Below are 25,299 nucleotides of genomic sequence, written 5' to 3'. Positions count from 1 at the left end.
CTGCTGCAGGTTTTGAACTTGACTAGTTTAGTTAAGACTTTCGCTTGTTAGGTTTTAGCTTTCGTTTCCAGTTTATTAATATGGCGGCATGTTTGGTGCCAGATGTCCCTGCTGTAAGAATCGCCTTAAAGAATTTAAGCGAATTAGGTAAGAAACTTTCTTTAACAGAAAAGAAAAAAAAAGTTTTTATTTCGAAGTCGTATCAGTTAATATAGTGACAAAGAACCTATATCACTTCAAAAGTTCAAATACAGTGTTTTCAGTGTTTAGGCATGTCATGTTTTTAAATTAAATTATCTTCTGATTTATCTTTGCAATAACATAATTCGTTGACACCTTACAGATAAACGACTGAGAGAAGAAGGTGTTTCATTTAGTCAAGAAGCAAGTCTCCACCTGAGAGAAATAGCTGAAGCCATTAAAGAGCTGGTATTTATTATTTAAATATGTTTTATGTATATTTATGTATATCTTTTAAGTGATCACTCACTACCTAAAACTAATGCATGTGTATGCAGTGCTGTACCACTGTAAGTTGCAAAACAAAATTGTGGTCCAATGTATTCGTTGATTTTTCCAATAAGTAAGATAATATTTGGGGTAAAAAGCCCCCCTGTTGCAGGGGCTAAAAAGGCCCCTATAAAATATGTAGTTTTTCGTAAGTGGGGCAAATAGATTTGTTATAAAAAAAAATAAATAAATAAAAAATTAGCTCACAAAGGAGATTAATTTGTTTATAGAATACTTTAGATGTTATGAAATGACAAATGTGACTGAAATTAACTGAAAATGTTTCATCCTTTTCTGAAGTAGTTCAGTAGTCTTAATTTGTTACTAAAAAAAAACATCTTGCTGTCTCACATGTATTTGGCTAAATTGACAAATTTTTCGCTATAACTATTGTCCTTATATTAACATGTAAGTGTGGGGTAAAATGCTCCCTTGACACCTTTTCTTTTCTTTTTCTTTTTTGTTTATGAATTTAAATCAAAACAACCTTCTGTTAGTATTTCTTTTGACACAAATTGTGTTGCTCCATCAATTTTTTCAATCTTGATACACTTTGTGACCAGACAAAAAGCATATTTTCCGTAAGGGATTAGTTCACACATAAATGAAAATTCAGTCATTATTGTTTACTCACCCCTGTGTTGTTATAACCCTATATTACTTTCTTTATTTTTCATAACATAAAGAGAGAAATTGTGAAAAACATTTGTTCTCAGTAATGTCATACAATGGCAGTTTATAGTGACCACCTCTTCAAGCTTCAAAAGGACACGAAAGTATAATTCAGAAGTTTAATAAATTATTCCATGAGACTCATGATTGTTATGAAAGCATACGATGAGGTTTGGTGAGAAACAAACCAAAATCTAATGTGTTATTTAGTGAAAATGTTCACTGACCGTTGATCTCCTGTGTGCGTTCATGATAGGGCACGAGAGCAACAGTTCACGCAGCCCCCTTGCGGCATTGGGGCGTTCAAGCGATAACTTGTATGTTTATCTAAAAACAGGTCTGCCACAGCAATAGTGACAACAAAACACAACACAGCTGCACACAAAACAGAGAACAGAACTTACTAAACATGTCTGAAGAGTTTGTTGTTGAAGAATTGATGCATTTTTATGCCCAGCCTTATTGTTGTGAACCGAGTTCTCGGAAATCAAACAGAAACATAGAGGAGGCTAAAGGCAGCCACAGTCACACTGTGTCCTAACCTGATGGCAAACGACATGCGATAAAAGGTATCTTTTTTATGTTAAATAGAGTTTTTGTCTTAACCAGCAGTGCCGAGTGACGGTAAGTAATGGTAGCCAGCTGGTAGGTAGCTGTGCGGTGTGTAAACCTCACTCCCCTGGCCTCAAGAGGCGCATTAGCGACTGATGCTAGGGGATGTAGCCTTTAGCCTCCTCGTTAGCATGCCCACCACCCATTCCTGCTGACGTTGGAGATGCCGGTTCGAATTCCATTCAGAGCGGGTGAAGCAGGACCGGTTACAGGTCAATTTTATCGATTGCTTGTTTTCTGTTTTCGGCATTGCGTGGGTATCCGTCCACTGTGAACCAAAAACTTTCAAAAACCTAGCTGCAAACAGCCATTACAGGGCCAAGCACCAGCATGGCAACCACTGCACAACACTAAACACAACCCAAAGATCACATCGCTTCAGGACAGATTTGAATCCACAACTTTCTGTTTTAAAGTTCATTGTGCTATCCACTACACTACACAGAGTTGCCAGTGAACAAAGGGACATATAGTACTTAGAGGATTAACAGCCGAGTACAGCTGTTACCATAATTTTCATGTAACTTTTCAACAAAGGGGAAAATAAACATTTGATGGGGAAAAGCCCAGCAAACATTCAGTAAACAGAATTCAAAATCTCCAATATGGCAAGCATTACACCATAGTAAGCACAACACATTGCATGAATATTACATACAAAGCAACCCCACACTACTTCACAAGTCACCAAAAAAGTTAGAGAAACAGAAAAGTTTCACAGGTGTTAAAGAGACCAAGCTGAGAATCAAAAGGTTTTGAATAAAAAAAATATTTAAAATGGTGGTGTGCTGATACAGTATGTCTGATATCAAACACAACAGAAAGAAAGAACAAACCAGTCATGCCAGTTGCACCAAACTGGTCTCAAACCGACAACCTGCACACAAATGTGGGTTATCTTTTGAACTATACAGTTGTGCTCAAAAGTTTGCATACCCTCGGAGAATTGGTAATATATGTACCATTTTTAAAGAAAACATGAGTGAGCAGGCAAAACACATTTCTTTTATTTCTTATGGGATTCATATTCAACTGTAGGTTATAACAGAATGGCATAATCATAAAACAAATCATGGCAACAATGAAAAAAATGAAATGACCCCTGTTCAAAAGTCTGCATACCCTTAGTTCTTAATACTGTGTATTGCCCCCTTTAGCATCAATGACAGCGTGTAGTCTTTTGTAATAGTTTTCTATGAGGCCCCAAATTCTTGCAGGTGGAATAGCTGCCCATTCGTCTTGGCAAAATGCTTCCAGGTCATGCAAAGTCTTTGGTCATCTTGCATGAACCACACGTTTGAGATCTCCCCAGAGTGGCTCGATGATATTAAGGTCAGAAGACTGTGATGGCCACTACAGAACCTTCACCTTTTTCAGCTGTAACCACTGGAGGGTCAACTTGGCCTTGTGCTTAGGGTCATTGTCGTGCTGGAAAGTCCAAGAGCGTCCCATGCGCAGCTTTCATACAGAAGAATGCAAATTGTCTGCCAGTATTTTCTGATAACATGCTGCATTCATCTTGCCAGCAATTTTCACAAGATTCCCTGTGCCTTTAGAGCTCACACACCCCCAAAACATCAGTGAGCCACCACCATACTTCACAGTGGGGATGGTATTCTTTTCACTATAGGCCTTGTTGACCCCTCTTCAAACATAGCACTTATGGTTGTGACAATAAAGCTCTATTTTGGTCTCGTCACTCCAAATTACAGTATGCCAGAAGCTGAGAGGTGTGTCAAGGTGTTGTCGAGCATAATGTAACCGGGCTTTTTTGTAGCATTGGCGCAGTAAAGGTTTCTTTCTGGCAACTCGACCATGCAGCTCATTTTTGTTCAAGTATCGTCGTATTGTGCTCCTTGAAACAACCACACCGTCTTTTTCCAGAGCAGCCTGTATTTCTCCTGAAGTTACCTGTGGGTTTTACTTTGTATCCCGAACAATTCTTTTGGCAGTTGTGGCTGAAATCTTTCTTGGTCTACCTGACCTTGGCTTGGTATCAAGAGATCCCCGAATTTTCCACTTCTTAATAAGTGATTGAACAGTACTGACTGGCATTTTCAAGGCTTTGGATATCTTTTTAAATCCTTTTCCATCTTTATAATATTCCATTACCTTGTTACGCAGGTCTTTTGGCAGTTCTTTTCTGCTCCCCATGGCTCAGTATCTAGCCTGCTCAGTGCATCCACGTGAGAGCTAACAAACTCATTGACTATTTATACACAGGCACTAATTGCAATTTAAAAAGCCACAGGTGTGGGAAATTAAACTTTAATTGCCATTTAAACCTGTGTGTGTTACCTTGTGTGTCTGTAACAAGGCCAAACATTCAAGGGTATGTAAACTTTTGATCAGGGCCATTTGGGTGATTTCTGTTATCATTATTATTTAAAAAGGAGCCAAACAACTATGTGATAATAAATGGCTTCATATGATCACTATCCTTAAATAAAAGATAGTTTTTTGCATGATCAGTCATATTTTCAAAATCAATGCCAAAATGTCACAATTTCTGCCAGGGTATGCAAACGTTTGAGCACAACTGTAGGTGGTGCTGACTCCAAATTGTTCAAGTATCATCAGGACATTATGTCGATGATGCATACCAATTTTTTTGAAATCCGACAGTGTATTTAAAAGATATATAATTTTTTAATAAATGTCAATATAGTGGAGAGGCAGTATGGCCGATATGGGAAAAACTGGTATCGTTGAAATCCGCATGACCTAAGGAATGCACAGACACCCATGGTTTTAGGACATACGGTTCAAAAGTTACAGGCAAAAAAAGCTATTCTTCACATTTCTTGATCCATAGGTGGCGCTGTCGCAAAACTCTGCATGTGCCCTTAGACCATCGTCCTCATGAGACATACCAAGTTTTGTTTCGATAGGACACAGCGTTGCTGAGATATAGCCTCAAATCCAATTTTACAGCCACCTTGTTAACTATTTGTTTGTATAACTTTTCAATAAAGTAAATTTTCAAACTTCTGTATAATTCATAATGTGCGGCTCGGTCTGGAGATTATTTTGAGCCATTTTGTGTGCAAATCAGGCAAAGTTTGTAGGAGCAGAAAAAATTATGAATGACATAATCCAAGATAGCAGCCACTGTAATGTCCAATGGAATCATCAAGAGGATAGTAATCAGACAAAACTAGAACTGTGTCTATAGGACAAGCAGTTCAAAAGATACGCACAAAAGAAAATGTAATTTTTGACATGGTGGTGGCACTTGCCAAGATACAGCCTCACATCCAGTTTTACATCGACCTTGTTAATTTTGCGCTGCCATAACTTTTAAACAAAGGCGAAAATCTAAATTCTTTACTATCATTTCTGTGCGGATCGGTCTGGAGATTATTTTGAGCCATTGTTTGGACAAATCGGACAAAGTTTAAAGGATGTGAAACTTTTAAATCTGTAAACATCATTATCCAATATGGCAGCTACTGTAACAGGCTGAGTTATAATGTTCATTTAAAACATTGAGAGGAGAGTAATCAGACAAAAATAAGAATTTTGTTTCTAGGACAAACTGTTCAAAAGATATGCGCAAAAGAAAAGTGCATTTATAACTGGTGGTGGCGCTATGGATTTTGTCCTAGAGGTCCCAAATTTGCTATGGGGCTATTCATGACCACCTCTATCAGTGTGCCAAATTTAATAATTTTCCTACGAACAGTCCTATGGGCTACCATAGACTCCCATTGGGGAGGAATAATAATATTAATACTAACAGATACAATAAGGGCTATCCACCTTCGGTGCATGGCCCCTAATAATACTAACGGATACAACAGGGGCTACAGCCTCTTTGAGGCTTGGCACCTAATAATACTAACGGATTCAATAGGTGCCATAGCACCTTTGGTGCTTGGCCCCTAATAATAATAATAATAATACTGATGAAAACAATAGATGCCACAGCACCTTCGGTGCTTGGCCCCTAAAAATCAGGCTGGGCATAGAAATGCATAAATTCTTTGACTACAAACTTTTCAGACATGTTTAGTAAGTTCTATTCTCTGTTTGGTGTGCAGCTGTGTTGTGTTCTGTTGTTGTTATCGCTGTGGAGGTCCTGTTTTTAGATAAACAAAACAAGTTTTCACTTGAACGCCCCAATGTTGCAAGGGGGCTTCGTGAACTTTTGGTCTCGTGCCCTATCATGAATGTGCACAGGAGATCAACAGTCAGTGAACATTTTCACCAAATAATACATTAGATTTTGGTTTGTTTCTCACCAAACCTTATTGTATGCTTTCATAAAAATCATGAGTCTCATGGAATAATTTATTAAACTTCTGAATTATACTTTTGTGTCCTTTTGAAGCTCGAAGAGGTGGTCACTATGAAGTGCCATTGTATGACATCACTGTGCACAATATTTTTTCACAATTTTTCCCTTTGTGTTACTAAAAAGAAAGAAAGTCATATAGGGTTATAACAACACAGGGGTGAGTAAAAAGTGACTGAATTTTCACTTTTTTGGGTGAACTATCCCTTTAAGGTGTGCCTTTAGCCCTGTGGTACCCTACTTATTATTAATCATAATTCATATGTTTTAGGAATCATCTAGAAAAACTGCACGTGAGAAACTTGAGGTGGAAACTATTGAGACAAGCAAGCTTCGACAACGAATAATGAACCTAGAGGATGATATCAGGACTGAAATATCAGGTGAGTTTATCTACAAACCCATTTGAAATCTGTTGTATCCATGAAATACAGTACTAAATTCACTTTTATCTCTGGCAGCAACTCACCTGGAAAATGGTGTAGGTAAATGGGAAACTGCTCAAGTAACATTGTTTGTTTTCGTTTTTTAAGCTTGCATTACTGCTGCGAGAAAACGCAATGCTGCAGAGATGAATCGACTTCAGTCTGAGCTGAAAACTATATTACATGACATAGAGTCCGTGGAGCAGAGGCAGCAACTCCTTGAACAAGAAAATACAGTTTTTTTGTGAGTCTTCAAACATGAGTTAATGGAAAATGTAGTGTACTGCCTGTTTGAACAGGTTTTAGCTTCACAATACCAATTAATAACTCTCAATCAATGGTAAAATGCATGTAAAACTCGTGGTGTTGCCTGTTAACTTTATATTGCAGTCAAGATAAAGACAATGTCAAAGGAAACTATAAAGATGCCATTGATGAGCTGAACCAGCTGCTGTCAGATAAAGCCAGTAAGCAGATTCTGCTATCAGACAAAAAGAAGGAGATCAAGTCATTAAAGGACCAAATTCTCCAGGTGCAAACAGCACGGAATGACCTTAAAGAAGACATGATACAGAAGAGTAAAACATTTGCTGATAGCAAACACTCTTTGGAAAAGGAGGTAGTCTGAGCATATTTTTTTTGCAAATTTTCACTCAAAAAAAAGAGAGAGAACTGTGGTTAATTTCATATTATTCCCTCCGCAGATAGAGAAAATTGTTCTTGAGATTAAAGAACAAAGAAAAACCAATGCAGAAAAACACAAGGAGCTTAAACTCATTACATCAGAACTCCAAGACAAGGAGGAGACAATCACACAGTGTAATACTGTAAGCATTTGCGCACATTTTACAATGTTGAAATACACTAACCTTAACAAAAGAGCAAAATTAATATGAAATATTGAAAAAGAGCAAAAATAATATGAAATATTACATTAAAGGAATATTCCATGTTCAATACAAGTTAAGTTCAATTGACAGCATTTGTGGCATAATGTTGATTATCACAAAAATGAAAAAAATTGACAAAAAATTTTGACTCTAAAAATGGTTACGGTGAGGCACTTACAACAGAAGTGAATGGGGCCAATTTTTGGAGGATTTAAAGGCAGAAATGTGAAGCTTATAATTTTATAAAAGCACTTACATTAATTCTTCTGTTAAAAACCATGTATAATTTGAGCTGTAAAGTTGTTTAAATAGTCATTTTTAAATTCATTTTAAGGTTTTAGGGTTTGTTGACATTACATCGTCATGGCAGAGTTGTAAAATTGGCTATAACTTTGCACAGTAAAGGTTAGTAAGTGATTTTATCACACTAAAATCATGTTAACACTCATATTCTTAATTTCTTGTGGCTATACTTTTGAAATAGGGAATATTTTCTCGTTTACAGACTGGCCCCATTCACTTCCATTGAAGTGCCTCACTGTAAACCAGATTTTTTATTTTTATTAAGAAAAGGAGGGACGAGTCTAAATAAATTTTTGTGGTAAACAACATTATGCCACAAATATTATCGATTAAGCTTAACTTGTATTGAACCCAGAATATTCCTTTATAAGTTGCCAACATAACTTATAATGTAGCCATCTGGTGTTTCAGCATATCTCACAACTGGAGAAAAGTATTGCCAGACTGACTGCATCAAAAATTAAGTGTAAAGAATGTATCCATGAGAAGATCAGTGAGATAGAGGAACTTGATCGGCAAAAGTAAACCCATTAAACTCAGCCATTTGCTTACATAAAGAATTGCAGTTTGTTTGTTTCTTCATCTATGGTCAACAAATCATTTTTAAAATGTATAAATCAATAGGGTGTTTCATGAGAAAGGACTGCTCGAATTGGCAGAAGCATTCGAACAGAAAGTCCAGGCCCTTCAGGAGCAAATCACAGAGGTATGTAGATTTAGACATCTTTGTGAAACTCATGACACAAAATGACTGGCTGCTCCATGTTTAATACACTATTTTTAGAAGGGATCTAAATTTCAAATCTCTGTCTTTAGATGTCAGATCTGAAGCATGAATTGCCTCTGACAGGTCCCGCTGAGCAGCCATCACACTGAGCTTTTAAAATGCTTTCCTTCAAAGGCACAATGTGCATAGATGACCTGTAATACAGCTGAGTGCTGGACTGCTCTTAGATGGTATATAGTTCACCCAGTCAATAGGTGTCTGTCTAGTCTGTATATGTGAGCTCAGCAAAGGAACACCAAGTCAGACTTCCCCTCTTCACCTTGTTGATATTGTATTGTATATTAAATGGCATGTTGTCTATTGTGTCCTCTGTATTGTAAACTCAGAATGCTGCTGCTGCTGTCTTGCAAGAGAATTTACACTCGCGGACAAAGTCTGTCTGTCTGTTTCATTTATATTTTTTCCCAAAGTCTAATGAAAAAAAATAACAAATAGTATTTTGAGTAAAGAAAGTATTTTGCATTGTTTATTGTGCAAATATAAATATAAATACACACAATAATTCCAATACAAATCAGCACTCGAGAAACAATTATTGTCATAAAAACAATGTAAAACAATGCAATAATACACTCACTGACTTTATTAGGAACACCTGTACACTTACTTATTCATGCGATTATCTAATCAGCCAATCGTGTGGCAGCAGTGCAATGCATAAAATCATGCAGATATGGGTCAGGAGCTTCACTTAATGTTCACTTGAAACAAAAATGTGATCTCAGTGATTTCGACCGTGGCATGATTGTTGGTGCCAAACAGGCTGGTTTGAGGATTTCTGTAACTGCTGACCTCCTGGGATTTTCACACACAACAGTCTCCAGAGTTTACTCAGAATGGTGCCAAAAACAAAAAACATCCAGTGAGTGGCAGTTCTTCAGACAGAAATGCCTTGTTGATGAGAGAGGTCAATGGAGAATGGTCAGACTGGTTCGAGCTAACAGAAAGTCTATGGTAACTCGGATATTACTCTGTACAGTTGTAGTGAGCAGAATAGCATCTCAGAATGCACAACACGTCAAACCTTGAGGTGGATGGGCTACAACAGCAGTGTTCCTAAAAAAGTGCTCAGTAAGTGTATATTAGTAGGCTTAAATAAACCTAAAAATAAGTAACATTTATTTTTGTTTTTACTTTTGATTTTGGGTTGATATATGACTTATCTGTTTCTTTGTGACATTCACCCATCCAAACGATTCTCTATAGAGCAGAGCTAAATTTAACCTAGTTCTGAGACAGATTTCTAATACTATTAGGAGCCTTGATTTATCCTCAGATTGAAAACAAGATGAAGGAGGAACAAAAAATTAAAAGTGCTCTGTCAGAGTCCATAGCTAATCTGTCAGACACATTCAGCACTCAGAGGAAAGAGGAAGATGATGCGATTGCCAAACAACGCAGTCTGACCAAACGGTAGATTTGTCTTTTTGGTACTCTTCCTTCTTTGCCAAATGACAATAGAAAATACATACAGTACTTCAAATGATTATTAATATTTTTTTAATTTTTTTTTTAGGTTAGAAGAATCTAAACAGAGACATGAGGAACACATTATGTCCACTGCCAAATGTAAAATTGAAATCAAAAATATGAAAGAAGAGATGAGACAGCTTCATGATGCTAACATGTACGATCCTGTCTTCTGTTTTATGGTTTAATCTTACAGCAAGGAAATTTCATGTCTTTATTTGTGCGGTTGTGCATTCTCACAGAATCAGTGCAGATTTGTTTAAAAAAAACCTGGAGGAACTGGAAGGTCAGTTAGCCAAAGAGAACATAAGCAGGTGTGTTTAACCATTTTATTTATTTGTATTCAAATATTTAGTTTTGTCTTCCTTTTAAAATATGCATATGAAGGTGGTAAATCTCACAAAGCCAGTCAAGGACATGTCCAGGTCATATTTCACCCCCCAAAAAACATTGTATTTTGCTTACAGAAAAAGGATTATTTTATTAGGTCCATTAGAATTTTTTGCAATGTGATATTATTTTTGTGATTATGCACAGACTCCCCAACTCTCATTATCTTAACATATATATATATATATCTTTATTACATCATCATTGTATATAAATATATATATATATGCACATAATGAATTTTTAGCAATACAATTTTATATATATATATATATATATATATATATATATATATATATAAAATATACAATGATGATGTAATAAAGAGATATATATAAATATCACTTACATAAATAAGTAAATAATTTAGTTAATTTTTCAGTGACAGCAAACTAAGGTGCTTCTCTTTCGCCATGTGGCCTGTTTTTTTTTTGGGGGGGGGGGGCAAACTATTTAGTTATCTATTTATTTGTAGCAAGGTGTTTCTCGCGATGATGTCACAATGACATAATTATGTTGTTTATAAAAGATTGTTGAAGTACAGTACGCCAAAAATCATGCAAATGACTTTATGCTTTAAGATATCAAATGTATTGGCCCTGTTTTGTTTTTTTGGACCACCCGGTATATATATATATATATATATACAGAGGCATGCAAAAGTTTGGGCACCCCTGATCAAAATTTCTGTTTCTTTGAATAGCTAAGCGAGCAAAAGATGGCTTGATTTCCAAAAGGCATAAAGTTAAAGATGACACATTTCTTTAATATTTTAAGCAATTTTACTTTATTCCCATATTTTACAATTTCAAAAAAACAAAAAATGAAAAGGGCCCGAAGCAAAAGTTTGGGCACCCTGCATGGTCAGTATTTATTAACACCTGCTTTGGCAAGTATCACAGCTTGTAAACGCTTTTCGTGGCCAGCTAAGAGTCTTTCAATTCAAGTTTGGGGGACTTTCGCCCATTCTTCCTTGCAAAAGGCTTCTAGTTCTGTAATTCTTGGGCCGTCTTGCATGCACTGCTCTTTTGAGGTCTATCCACAGATTTTCGATGTTTAGGTCAGGGGACTGTGAGGGCCATGGCAAAACCTTCAGCTTGCGCCTCTTAATGTCATCCATTGTGGATTTTGAGGTGTGTTTAGGATCATTATCCTGTTGTAGAAGCAATCCTCTTTTCATCTTCAGCTTTTTTACAGATGGTGTGATGTTTGCTTCCAGAATTTGCTTTAATTTAATCCATTCTTCCTTCTACCAGTGAAATGTTCCCCATACCGCTAGCTGCAACACAAGCCCAAAGCATGATCGATCCACCCCTGTGCTTATCAGTTGGAGAGATGTTCTTTTCATGAAATTGTGCACCCTTTTTTCTCCAAGCATACCTTTGCCCATTGTGGCCAAAAAGTTAGATTTTAACTTCATCAGTCCACAGGACTTGTTTCCAGAATGCATCAGGCTTGTTTAGATGTTCATTTGCAAACTTCTGACGCTGAATTTTGTGGCGAGGACGCAGGAAAGGTTTTCTTCTCATGAGTCTTCCATGAAGGTCATATTTGTGCAGGTGTCGCTGCACAGTAGAACAGTGCACCACTACTCCAGAGTCTGCTAAATCTTCCTTAAGGTCTATTGCAGTCAAACAGGTGTTTGATTTGCCTTTCTAGCAATCCTACGAGAAGTTCTCTCTGAAAGTTTTCTTGGTCTTACAGACCTCAACTTGACCTCCACCATTCCTGTTAACTATAACCTGTAATTTCTTAATTACATTACGAACTGAGGAAACAGCTACCTGAAAACGCTTTGCTATCTTCTTATAGCCTTCTCCTGCTTTGTGGGCATCAATTATTTTAATTTTCAGAGTGCTAGGCAGCTGCTTAGAGGAGCCCATGTCTGCTGATTGTTGGGACAAGGTTTGAGGAGTCAGAGTATTTGTAAAGCTTTGAAATTTGCATCACCTGGCCTTTCCAAACAATGACTGTGAACAAGGCATAGCCCTAACAAGCTAATTAAGGTCTGAGATCTTGGTAAAAGTTATCTGAGAGCTAAAATCTCTTGGGGTGCCCAAACTTTTGCATGGTGCTCCTTTCCTTTTTTTTCACTCTAAAATCGTGCAAAACAAAAATAATACACTTATCTTGCTTAAAATAATGAAAAGAATGTTTCGTCTTAAACTTTATGCCTTTTGGAGATCAATTCATCTTCTACTCACTTTATTCACAGCAACAGAAATTTTGGTCAGGGGTGCCCAAACTTTTGCATGCCACTGTGTGTATATATACACTATATTGCCAAAAGTATTCGCTCATCTGCCTTTAGACGCATATGAACTTAAGTGACATCCCATTCTTAATCCATAGGGTTTAATATGACGTCGGCCCACCCTTTGCAGCTATAACAGCTTCAAATCTTCTGGGAAGGCTTTCCACAAGGTTTAGGAGTGTGTTTATGGGAATTTTTGACCATTCTTCCAGAAGCGCATATGTGAGGTCAGACACTGATGTTGGACGAGAAGGCCTGGCTTGCAGTCTTCACTTTAATTCATCCCAAAGGTGCTCTATCGGGTTGAGGTCAGGACTCTGTGCAGGCCAGTCAAGTTCTTCCACACCAAACTCGCTCATCCATGTCTTTATGGACCTTGCTTTGTGCACTGGTGCGCAGTCATGTTGGAACAGGAAGGGGCCATCCCCAAACTGTTCCCACAAAGTTGGGAGCATGGAATTGTCCAAAATCTCTTGGTATGCTGAAGCATTCAGAGTTCCTTTCACTGGAACTAAGGGGCCAAGCCCAGCTCCTGAAAAACAACCCCACACCATAATCCCCCCTCCACCAAACTTCACAGCTGGCACAATGCAGTCAGACAAGTACCGTTCTCCTGGCAACCGCCAAACCCAGACTCGTCCATCAGATTGCCAGATGGAGAAGCGTGATTCGTCACTCCAGAGAACGTGTCTCCACTGCTCTAGAGTCCAGTGGCGGTGTGCTTTACACCACTGCATCCGACGCTTTGCGTTGCACTTTGTGATGTATGGCTTGGAAGCAGCTGCTCGGCCATGGAAACCCATTCCATGAAGCTCTCTACGCACTGTTCTTGAGCTAATCTGAAGGCCACATGAACTTTGGAGGTCTGTAGCGATTGACTCTGCAGAAAGTTGGCGACCTCTGCGCACTATGCGCCTCAGCATCCGCTGACCCCGCTCTGTCATTTTACATGGCCTACCACTTCGTGGCTGAGTTGCTGTCATTCCCAATCGCTTCCACTTTGTTATAATTCCACTGACAGTTGACTGTGGAATATTTAGTAGCGAGGAAATTTCACGACTGGACTTGTTGCACAGGTGGCATCCTATCACAGTACCACGCTGGAATTCACTGAGCTCCTGAGAGCGGCCAATTCTTTCACAAATGTTTGTAGAAGCAGTCTGCATGCCTAGGTGCTTCATTTTATACACCTGTGGCCATGGAAGTGATTGGAACACCTGAATTCAATTATTTGGATGGGTGAGTGAATACTTTTGGCAATATAGTGTGTATATATATATATATATATATATATATATATATATATATATATATATATATATACACATACATACATACATACATACCGGGTGGTCAAAAAAACAAAAAACGGGGCCAATATGTTTGATTGCTCATATCTAAAAAAAAAAAAAAAAAAAAAAATATATATATATATATATATATATATATATATATATATATATATATATATCAGTATGTAATACATTTTTCGCAATACAATAATGAGTGATTAGTATTTGTTTATACGTGGTAGTATTTGTTTTACTGTAATACAGTCTAATTAGTACATTAGATTAATAAGAATCTTATACGAATCACCATTGAGATTAATCAGAATTACTAAAACATTATGTGTTTAATTGTGCTTCGTAATGCATAATGCAATTTCTTATTTTATTCTTTTGATTTCATGCGAAATGTGACCTGGATGTGTTTTTGTCAGATTCACCCATGAATATCTTCTGTTAACATGGTCAATCTTTACCTCATAAACATTTTATACACAGGTCAGTATCTGAGGCTGAGAAAGAGAAAATTTGTCAGTCTCTCAAGACTCTTAAAGAGAAACATGAAGAGCATTTAAGCGAGCTCAACGCAGCCATCAAACTAACAAAGAAGAGATATAAAGAACTGCTTGGGGAGGTCTGACAGAATCACTTCACATGAGTTATGCTATACAGAGATATCATTGTATCTAAGGCGTGTTGTTGTTTTTGTAGGAGAAGAAACTCCAAGATCATGTGTTATTGAGTTCAGTGATAGAGGGCCTCACAGAGGAGCTGGCCAAAGCTGACAAAGAAAGAATACAAATGGAAATGAACTACCAGGCAGAAATTCAACAGCTTACAGTACAAGAGAGTCTATATGTTGAGATTAACATTAACCAAAATTAACAAGTGATGTAAAAGTATTGTAAATTGTTAGTTCATGTGAACTAATGTTGTTAACTAATGTTAACAAATTCAACCTTATTGTAACCTGTTACCGCTAAATCAAATGTCATTAAAGCTGGATGTAGTTTGGCTATACTTGTATGTATTGGCTACCTAAATAAAATGTACTTCTTTTGTTTTCAAAAGAGGGATGCAGAATCAATCACCCAAGCTTGCCAAGAGAAAGAGCAGGATCTCAAGGTCCAGGAGTCAGTTTTAGAGAAGGTTGAGTGTCAGTTTGATATTGATCATCTCAGACATCAGACTTTACAGGAGCAAACAACAGGTACCTGGCTAAATTTCGATTCTCCTCATGTAGCTCGTGAAGCCATCTATATTGTGAAGCCATCTATATTGTTTCAAATGGCAGTTTCTCCATGAAATTTTTCCAAAGTAAATTGGGTCATTCTGCAGTGACGATGGAAAATGTCTGTTTAAACATTTTCATAAAATTTCATAAAAACATTATGATTGTAAAAGGGTCCTTTTGAAATTTCAGTAGTGTTCTGATATTTATTTTTCTCATAATCTGTTATGACCATCAATGTTTCAAAAACATCAAAAATGTTTTTAAGCATTTTTGCTTTTTCAATACCTTCCTGCATCTTGAAAATGAACTTAAAAAATAAAACGTATCCACACTAATACGTTTTTATTTGAAAACGCATTAATTTTGCAAGGTTTATGCCTTGTCCACATTGGAACACATTGGAAAATGAGAGTTTTCGAAAACGTTCTCCATAACTGCATACTTTCGAAAAGGATGACGTTAAGTCATCAAATGTTTTCAAATGAAAATGGATTAGTGTGGATGTAGTCTTAATCAGATATTTGTCAGTTGTGTAAATAAACAAATTAATTCAGTTTTTAAATGAGAAATAAGTTAGTATGGTATACTTTGTAGTATGGAATTTATTTGTTAAAAAAAAAAAACATTCAGATATTGTACAAATGTCACGTTAATGACCCAACTTCTACTGTAGATGTAACCATATTTAATTATTAAATCTTTTTTTTTTTTCCTTTACCAGAGTTGAAAAGCCAAAAAAAATATTTTAAGCTCTCAATTCAGGAAGTCACAAAGCAGACTGCAGCTCTCCTAGGACCAAAGGTTAACATTTACTCAGTTTTTCATACAGTATTTCCTATTTGTGTACTATTCGTTGTATTTACTTTATGGATTTTAATTTGTCCCATTTCTGTCATGTAGGAAGACTTAAAGAGAGAGTTGGAGACCTTAAGGGCAAAGCATATGGAGATGTTAACTGTTCACGCCGCAGAGATAAGTGCCATTGAAAAAAACATCTATGAGAACGGGGTCATGCTGGAACAAGTTAATATGGAAAACAGTCGTCTGCATCTGGTAAATAAGCTCATATTTTGTCAAACATTCCATTAATCAACAGCACAGACACTTATCCTTGTTTGTACATGTCACTAGAGATTTCTTTAATAATGCTTTCTGTACTTGCAGTGCATTGAGCAAATGAAGGAAGACATATCTAATGCAAACAAACAAAAGGAGAAGTATACTCAAGAGGCCGAGTGGATGAAAGAGGCAGTGCAGTCCCTTTTTAGTGAGTGTGTTGTCAATCACTTTGACACTTTACAGTAAGCTACTCTTACAGTGTGATGATCCAGCATGCTTGTCAGTTCTGAACTCTGGATGGATGTCCTTGATTGCTCTTAGATACACTCTGCTATTTCCTGATAAATGTCTCTTTTCCTTCCAGAGAGTCTGATGGACGTTTTTGCTACAGATATGGTGCTTACTGAGGTACGAGCAAGAATAAATGGCATGATACAATGCAGTTAAAGGAATCTTGCCATTTCAGTACAAGTTAATCTTTGCCCTTCTGATTACCACATGTGACTTTGTCCATGAAAACAAACAAAAATGGTCACAAAATATCTCTTCTATTGTTTTAGATCATTCCACTCAGAATAAAAAAATAAAAAATAAAAAAATAAAATGAATATTTCTCAAGATAAAAACAAACTCCAAAAAATATGAGTTGTATTGTCTCACCACCAAAGTATGATTTAAGGAATGTTCCGGGTTCAAATCGGCATTTCTGGCATAATGTTGATTACAACAAAAATATTTTAGATTTATTTATTTAAAAAAAAATAAAAAAAAATCATGGTTACAGTAAGGCACTTACAATGAAAGTCAATGGGGCCAGTCCATAAATGTTAAAATAAAAATTGTTTCAAAAGTATAGCCACAAGATGTAAACATTATACATGTTAACATGATTTAAGTGTGATAAAAATGCTTATTAAACTTATCAATGTAGTAATGTCTAATATTACATCTTCCTTGCCATGACAACGTAACACCAGTAAACCCTGCAATTGATTTTATCACACTAAAATCATATTAACATGATATGTTTTGAAACACTGTGTTTTAACATTCATGGAATGGCCCCAAGTGCTTCACTGTAACAGCATTTTTTGGTTTGTTTGTTTTTGTTTTTTTAAATTAAGATTTCGACAAAGATTTTGAAAATATGTTCATGTAAATAATTGTTCTGCGGTAACCAACATTATGCCACAAATGCTGTTGATTGAGCCTTACTTGTAATGAACCCAGAACATTTCTTTGACAACTTTATAAACTCAGCAAAAAAAGAAACGTCCCTTTTTCAGGACACTGTATTTTAAAGATAATTTTGTAAAAATCCAAATAACTTTACAGATCTTTATTGTAAAGGGTTTAAACAATGTTTTCCATGCTTGTTCAATGAACCATAAACAATTAATGAACATGCACCTGTGGAACGGTTTACAGATGGTAGGCAATTAAGGTCACAGTTATAAAAACTTAGGACTCTAAAGAGACCTTTCTACTGACTCTGAAAAACACCAAAAGAAAGATGCCCAGGGTCCCTGTTCATCTGCGTGAACGTGCCTTGAGCATGCTGCATGGAGGCATGAGGACTGCAGATGTGGCCAGGGCAATAAATTGCAATATCCATACTTTGAGATGCCTAAGACAGCGCTACAGGGAGACAGGAAGGACAGCTGATCATCCTCACAGTGGCAGACCATGTGTAACAACACCTGCACAGGATCGGTACATCCGAATATCACACCTGCGGGACAGGTACAGGATGGCAACAATCCCTCCATCAGTGCTCAGACAGTGGTGGCTCAGCAGTTAAGGCTCTGGGTTTCTGATCAGAAGGTTGGGGGTTCAAGCCCCAGCACCACCGAGATGCCACTGTTGGGCCCTTAAGCAAGGCCCTTGACCCCATCTGCTCCAGGGGTGCTGTATCATGGCTGACCCTGCACTCTGACCCCAGCTTAGCTGGGATATGTGAAAAAAAAAAAAAAGAAGAATTTCACTGTATATGTGTGATAAATAAAATTATAAATAGTTATTATTATTATAATTAATTATAAAATTAGACTGTCTGCAATAGGCTGAGAGAGGCTGGACTGAGGGCTTGTAGGCCTGTTGTAAGGCAGGTCCTTACCAGACATCACCGGCAACAACATCGCCTATGGGCACAAACCCACCTTCGTTGGACCAGATAGGACTGGCAAAAAGTGCTATTCACTGATGAGTCACGGTTTTGTCTCACCAGAGGTGATGGTCGGACTTGTGTTTATCGTCGAAGGAATGAGCGTTACACCGAGGCCTGTACTCTGGAGCGGGATCGATTTGGAGGTGGAGGGTCCGTCATGGTCTGGGGCGGTGTGTCACAGCATCATCAGACTGAGCTTGTTGTCATTGCAGGCAATCTCAACACTGTGTGTTACAGGGAAGACATCCTCCTCCCTCATCCTGAAATGACCCTCCGGCATGACAATGCCACCAGCCATACTGCTCATTCTGAGCGTGATTTCCTGCGAGACAGGAATGTCAGTGTTCTGCCATGGCCAGCGAAGAGCCCGGATCTCAATCCCATTGAGCACGTCTGGGACCTGTTGGATTGGAGGGTGAGGGCTAGGTCCATTCCCCCCAGAAATGTCCGGGAACTTGCAAGTGCCTTGAAGAGTGGGGTAACATCTCACAGCAAGAACTGGCAAATCTGGTGCAGTCCATGAGAAGGAGATGCACTGCAGTACTTAATGCAGCTGGTGGCCACACCAGAGACTGACTGTTACTTTTGACCCCTGCTTTGTTCAGGGACACATTATTCCATTTCTGTTAGTCACGTCTGTGAAACTTGTTCAGTTGTTGAATCTTTTTATGTTCATACAAATATTTACACGTTAAGTTTGCTGAAAATAAAAGCAGTTGAAAGTGAGGACGTTTCTTTTTTTGCTGAGTTCAGTTCAAATTACACACACATTTGTGCAGGATTATTAGAAGTTCTTCACCAATAATATGAGCAGCATATTTCTGCTTTTATGTCTTCCATAGTAAGTGCATTACTTTTTCTTTTTTTTTTTTTTTTTTTTACAAACTGAGGGACGGGTCAATTTATTTTCTGTGGTAATAAACCGTAATCTCTTGAACCTGGAATGTACCAACTTTTTGTGTTTTCTGATGTGGCAATTGAAATTGTCTTTTTTGTATATTAAGTTTTGAAACAAGATTCACACATCTGATTTGGATTTTACTTTAATAAATACAGTAAATGAACTAATAAGGATTCTCTCTCTTATTAGGAATCTGCAGATAGAGACCAAAAGTTTGTGGAGACCATAGGCAAATTTGTGGTCAAGATTCAGAAAAGGAAACATCACATCAGTGACATCAATAACAGGCTGGAGAATGAGCTAGTGGGCATACGGTCCATGTTAGAGAATCCAAACTACAAAAGACTGGAAATTAACAGTCCCACAATAAATTAATGTGGAAGAGTATATAAAAAAAATCTTATCACAACAATGCAAAAAGCTGTCACAATACTTTAACAAGTCAAACACGGTTGACAAACATTAATTTTTATAGATCTTATGGTCTTAGATTTCATAAGAGATCACATAAAATGTTCTGTTAAAAACATCTCAATTAACTTTGATATATTTCACATGTATTTGTAGAATTTATCCATTTAAATATATGTAAAAACAAACAAAAAATCTTGTCAAGTTGCAAAGACCAGAGTCTTGAGAAACTTAAAAACTATATAGAATCATTCTAACAATACAATGTGTAGGCAGATTTACAGTACTTCTTCAGCAGCAAAACGTATATGTTCATATAACGCCACATGCAAATACGATATTTGTCACACAATATGCATTTTATAGTGTTAAGCTAACATTGGTAAACTGCACATGGAAAAAGGAAATACAATTACATTTATGGCACAGAAAAGTTTTACATCTTTTGAATAAAGTAACTTCAGGGCTCTCTGGAAATTCACAGACCAGCTGTTTCATGTAACACAAACAAATCATCCCGTCACGTTGTACATTTTTATCTATTCATGAAAACAGATCTCACAAAGTACCAAAATCTGAACCAAAAATATTTATCTTTCAGTTACCAAAATTTACAGAAACATTGACTATTTTCCAAAATTATGAGCAAGTGCATGTGAAGCACTATTGTGGAACATGTTTGGAAAGCAGGATTTGAAGTTCCAAAGAAAACACACAAAAAAAAGAACATTCTTCACAAAGGTTCTCTATGCCACCATATGTCTCTGTAGTTTGTTTTATTTTAAGAACAATAAAGCATCCTTATTCATAATGTAAGAGCAGCATACACAACACAAATTTCATGGCTACATAATATTTTGTGAGCAATGACAAAATGTTTCATTTATGGCTCTTGGTGTCCGTGCCAAAGGTCTTATTAAATTACAAGTCTATGCGCTGTCATTGGATGCCGAACTTTCGTGCAAGTTCCCGTGAAGATGGAACATTTTGTAACATTGTAGAGGTCAGCCTCCTAAATAGGATATGACATCAGTGTCCATTTCCACCCTCAGATAGAATTCTGTTTGGCTCTGTGAACCTTGCTGTCAGTAAGTAGAATAAGGCAGGTCCGGGCACAAGAGCCAACAGAGGCAAATCTTGCTCCAGTTTATCCAGTCGGGAAATGGAGATGATACCATAGGCATGCAGAAGCCAATGGCTGAAGAGAACCACAAGCCTTTTCTTCTTAGCGACGAGGTTTTTGAAAGACTGTCGGAGAACATATGGCAAAAATACTTAATGCATTTCTTTTTATTTCAATATGACATAGATAAGGTGTTGAAATGAATGATTATTGTGAGCGTGCACAAAAAACCAACAAATGGCGAAGGACATATTTACCTGTATCTCCGAAGCGGACATGTAAACGGCCAAGGTGACCAAAGATAAGACCAAAATTATAAAAGGGAATGCATAATCTGATAAAACAAGAAATACACAAATATTAACATTAACTTCAGGGACAAATCCTGTATTTGAACACTTGAAGCTCATCTGGTATAGCATGGCACTAGCAACCCCAAATTCATGGGTTCAATTCCCAAGGAACACACAGGCTATGTTTAGAGTGGAATACTAGCTTACTGCTTACTAAAAACTGTGCAGTATACACTGTGTGCTGCCTACTGTTATTTAAAATGTTTGAAACATTAAGCATTAATCCACAATAAAAGTTTCAAACAGAAATCACTGTGCACAGAATTCATTTTTATACAGCCCCTTAAAGGACAGGGAGATAATTTATTCTCTGAAATAGTTTTGCATTTCCTCACAATCAGTTTTCTGTTCCCTCACAATCAGTTTCACGTTCCACGCGACAAGTTTTGCTTTCCCTCGCAATAGTTTGCATTCTCTCGCAATAACTTATCCATTTCCTCGCAATAAGTTTTCAATTCCCATATAATAAATTGTGTGCCCTCCCAATAAGTTGTGTTCCATGCAATAAGTTTCGCATTCCCTTACATTACGTTTTGCATTCCCTCAAAATAAGTTTCGCATTGCCTCAAAATATTTTCGCATTGCCTCGCAATAAGTTTTGCATTCCCTAGGCAATATTTTCAGGGTTCCCCAGCAATCAGTTTTGCATTTCCTTGCAATATTTTCAGGGTTCCCTCGCAATACTTTTTATTTTTTTTACAAAAACCATGGATTTATTATAGTAATGTTGTAATAACCATGTTTTTTTGGCAGAAACCATGGACTGGATACAAGTTACCATGGTTTTATTACAGTTATATTGTAGAATCCTTATAGTTACCATGGTTTTACAATAGTACTATTGTAGTAACAATGCTTGTAGTAACTTTGGTTAATATTTTGATATGGTTTTACTAAAAAAAAAACATGGTTAATTTAGGGTATCCATGGTTTTTACTACAGTAACCATAGCTGAACTATGGTATTTGTAGTATAACCAGAGCAGGGTTCCCACTCTTTTCAAGGCACAATTTTTCAGGACATTTCCAGGACATTTTATGCTCCCAACAAGTGTAATATTTAAGCAAAACACATGCATCCATTTAAATCGAGCTTTTATTTTTGGCGTTTGTGTTTTTTTGACAGTAGTTTCTCACCTCCAGATAAGCAGTATGCTCCATGGCCCAGTGTGATTATTAATCCCTGTGAAGTTGTGATTTAATTAAATAATTCCATAGTCTATATAAGCTGTGCACTTCAGAGTGCTCTGCTCACTGTCATATCACACACACTGGAGCGCACGTTATGATCATGATGAGATGTTTTCATTGTATGAGCGGCCGGTTCAGGTTATTTATTCAATTAAATCAGAGACTTTTTTAGTTTATCACATATCACAATTTTAATTTGATTAACTGTACATTCAAACATTCATTTTCATCCAAATATGTCATATTCCATGACATTCTGCGTTTTATTGCTAATGGCATTTTTATGACTAGATTTAGTGTTTCCACATACTAGATGTTGTAACCGTGGTATAAGCTGACTCCAATCATTGAATTATTTAAAATTAATTATAGTAGGTATTAAGGCCGAATCACCACACAACCAACCCAGTGTGAATAATTTTTTTTTTAAATCAGTGGTCCAACTGTCATCGTTGTCTAAAGTTTATAACTCACAGGGATGCAAACTCATGAGGGGCGAAAAAGGTGAGACTGATTCACAAACATATTTTACGGGGGGTTTTTTTGTTTGTTTGTTTTTTTTGTTTTTTTTAAGAATAAGCTTAAAGCACCAACTTAAGCTATTTTCAAGTATAGAAAATTACCTGCACAACTGTGCAGAATTAGCTTCAAAAATAAAGGGGACTTTGTTGTGGCTTACTTCTGTTTCACAAATTTGTTCAGTTTAATTAATTGACTAGTTTAGTGATCACTTCTGGAGAAGCCACTAGATGATGACAAACAGTGTCTTATGTGCTTCAAGTTAGTCACTGAATCATTCTGAGATGTTCACTTCTGAAATCTGCCAAGAGACTTTAAAGTATTTAAGCATTATAAGAACAAATCAGATCTATAGTTTTCCTTCAGTTTGTAAAATGCAGAGCATGACTTTTCATCCAAAAAGACAACAATAATAGTCTAATAATGAGTGTCAATTATGTCCTTACCTTCTCCATTATTAAAATTTCCATGTCAAATCTACTGACTTCAGTAGAATGTTTAAGCATTATAAGAAAAAAGCAGATGTGCTGTATCATTTCCCTACAGTTTTTAAATTGCCGAGCATGACTTATCGGAAAAGACAACAATAATAGCCTAATAATAATAATACTGAGTTTCAATAATGTCCTTTCGTCATTGTAAAGCAAATTTCACATGAGTTGAGTCAAGGCATCAACGCTCCGCTCAATGCCAGCGTCAAGCGCGCTTTGCCCTCCACATGATGAGCATTGTAGAAAGCGTCACGGAGGGGCGAATTTACGAGCTTGCCACACAAGAAAGTGGGAGATGTGCACAATAAACAATGAAAACGTATTTGGTAGAGAAAAAAACTGCAATTTCTTTGATTGCAGAAAGTAAAAAGAGGACTTATGTTGAGGCCTTAGCAGGGTTTTTTTTTTTTTTTGTGAATGTAATTACAGTAGTTCAGTAACTGGGGTCTCTGGATACTCGGAAAGGATAGGGTAATAATCAATTTAAATAAATGATGAGGCATTCAATATCTCTTCATAAATTTGGACAGTTTTAAAAGATTTATTGTAGCTTTGTACTCTCAAAGACATCATTTGTGAAGCAAAAACATGTATGAAAGACACTGGTGTGAAGTTGGATGCTGAAGTAAACGAACAACATTCGTTGTCTCATTCAGTCTGTCGGTACATATTCCGGGTCATTCAGTTTGTTTAAGAATGACAAGTTTCACGAGTGCCGCTTCTCACTGTGCACGCGCTGCTGTAGCCAAGCACACGATTAGCCGCAGCTGTAACCAATCAATCGATCTGCCTCGGATCGCGATTGCCAAGCACACGATTGGCCGCATCTGTAATCAATCTTGAGGATGTAAGCGCCCTTAACCGTTGGCGTTGTTTCACAATGCACAGCCGGTGGCAGTGACAAAAAGATATGAATTTGTGTATTTGACTCCTATTCTGAGTCCCGATTGTTATCATGTTTTTGTACATGTAACGAAAACCTTGCTAGCAACACTGTCACACCGTTTTATTATTCTAAAATATTTTCCAGGACAAATAATTATTTTCCAGGACATTTCCATGACTGGAAAACTGCATTTGCAAAATTCCAGGTTTTCCAGGACGTGTGGGAACCCTGCATAGGTTTTACTACAAATAACATAGTTCAAGAATGGTTACTATAGTGAGACAATGGTTAATTTATTGCGAGGGAATGCAAAACAATTTCAGAAAACAAATTCCCTCTCTGTCCACAAAAGGGCTCTGTAATATGCTGCAGTAATAGTGAGAGTCATATGTTAATATTCTATTCCGAACATAGCCACGTACTAATGAAAATGTACAGTAAAACTGATCAATGTAAATATTCCGGGTTCTTCTATGAAAACTGTTGCACTCACATAGAAGACCTCCCCCAACAGCCTGGAGGACAGTCAGAATAGGGAAGAAATAGAGCGCTGCGTAGATGCTTTTGAAACGATCTGTCTTGCCTAAACCACACGCAATCTTTTTAACCAGCAGAGGCCGCAGCATCATCATAAAGACCAGACAGAAGGCGTAGTAGATCAACACAATGGTGTACCTAGAAAACAACACAAAACACAGGGCATAGTACATGAACCATATGGAAACCTTACAGACATAATTGGTGTCTCAAATCAAATAAAACTCATATGAAAGATTGTGATAAGAGCACTCACAGAGGGAACACGGCCTCCTGCGTGCAGTGCAGTGTGGTCACATAGTCAGGGCTGGGGTTGTACAGCATGGTGTACCAATCAGAAAGCATCTTAACCTTACAGGAGCGAATGGATAGCAGGCCAACAGGATCGCTGAGCAGCAGAGTCACTACAGCAGCAGCCGTGCATTCAAACAGGGCAGTGATATGCTGGAAGAGTGCACTGGAACTGCAGATTACATTAATAGAATCAACATCACATTGTAAGTGTCCTAAACTGTACATAAACAGCATC

At 37.1% G+C, this 25,299-nt stretch overlaps 2 protein-coding genes across 2 annotated transcripts in view; one reads left to right on the top strand and one right to left on the bottom strand.

The window, feature by feature from the left end:
- ccdc175 (coiled-coil domain containing 175) lies at positions 1–19,929 on the top strand. Its single transcript, XM_051723100.1, has 19 exons — positions 1–147; positions 344–429; positions 6,363–6,474; positions 6,625–6,760; positions 6,907–7,135; positions 7,221–7,343; positions 8,121–8,230; positions 8,334–8,415; positions 9,773–9,909; positions 10,013–10,123; positions 10,209–10,280; positions 14,398–14,533; positions 14,611–14,739; positions 14,971–15,109; positions 15,855–15,934; positions 16,034–16,186; positions 16,298–16,400; positions 16,557–16,600; positions 19,450–19,929. Exons 1-19 carry the CDS (start codon positions 81–83, stop codon positions 19,633–19,635), a joined length of 2,235 nt encoding a protein of 744 aa, XP_051579060.1. The 5' UTR covers positions 1–80; the 3' UTR covers positions 19,636–19,929.
- Positions 19,930–20,432: 503 nt separating this feature from the next.
- Positions 20,433–25,299, bottom strand: part of LOC127455309 (JNK1/MAPK8-associated membrane protein-like) — a 6,014-nt gene continuing 1,147 nt past the window's right edge. The window contains exons 4-7 of the mRNA XM_051723093.1: positions 25,027–25,233; positions 24,727–24,908; positions 21,052–21,128; positions 20,433–20,919 (exon numbers count right to left, since the gene is read on the bottom strand). Coding sequence (XP_051579053.1) covers positions 20,701–20,919; positions 21,052–21,128; positions 24,727–24,908; positions 25,027–25,233 — 685 coding nt within the window. The 3' untranslated portion in view covers positions 20,433–20,700. The remainder of the gene's footprint in view (positions 20,920–21,051; positions 21,129–24,726; positions 24,909–25,026; positions 25,234–25,299) is intronic.

The sequence above is a fragment of the Myxocyprinus asiaticus genome, chromosome 17, assembly GCF_019703515.2.
Source record: "Myxocyprinus asiaticus isolate MX2 ecotype Aquarium Trade chromosome 17, UBuf_Myxa_2, whole genome shotgun sequence".
Lineage (NCBI taxonomy): Eukaryota > Metazoa > Chordata > Actinopteri > Cypriniformes > Catostomidae > Myxocyprinus > Myxocyprinus asiaticus.
Note: the sequence above shows the minus strand (reverse complement) of the source record. Positions and strands in the feature narration are given on the sequence as shown.

What these genes read in the sequence shown, in the direction of transcription:
- ccdc175 (XM_051723100.1), top strand. Translation starts at nt 81, where the DNA reads ATGGCGGCATGTTTGGTGCCAGATGTCCCTGCTGTAAGAATCGCCTTA. An exon ending in AAAGAATTTAAGCGAATTAG is followed by an intron (nt 148 to 343) that starts GTAAGAAACTTT and finishes GACACCTTACAG; the next exon opens with ATAAACGACTGAGAGAAGAA. An exon ending in CAGAAATTCAACAGCTTACA is followed by an intron (nt 14,740 to 14,970) that starts GTACAAGAGAGT and finishes TGTTTTCAAAAG; the next exon opens with AGGGATGCAGAATCAATCAC.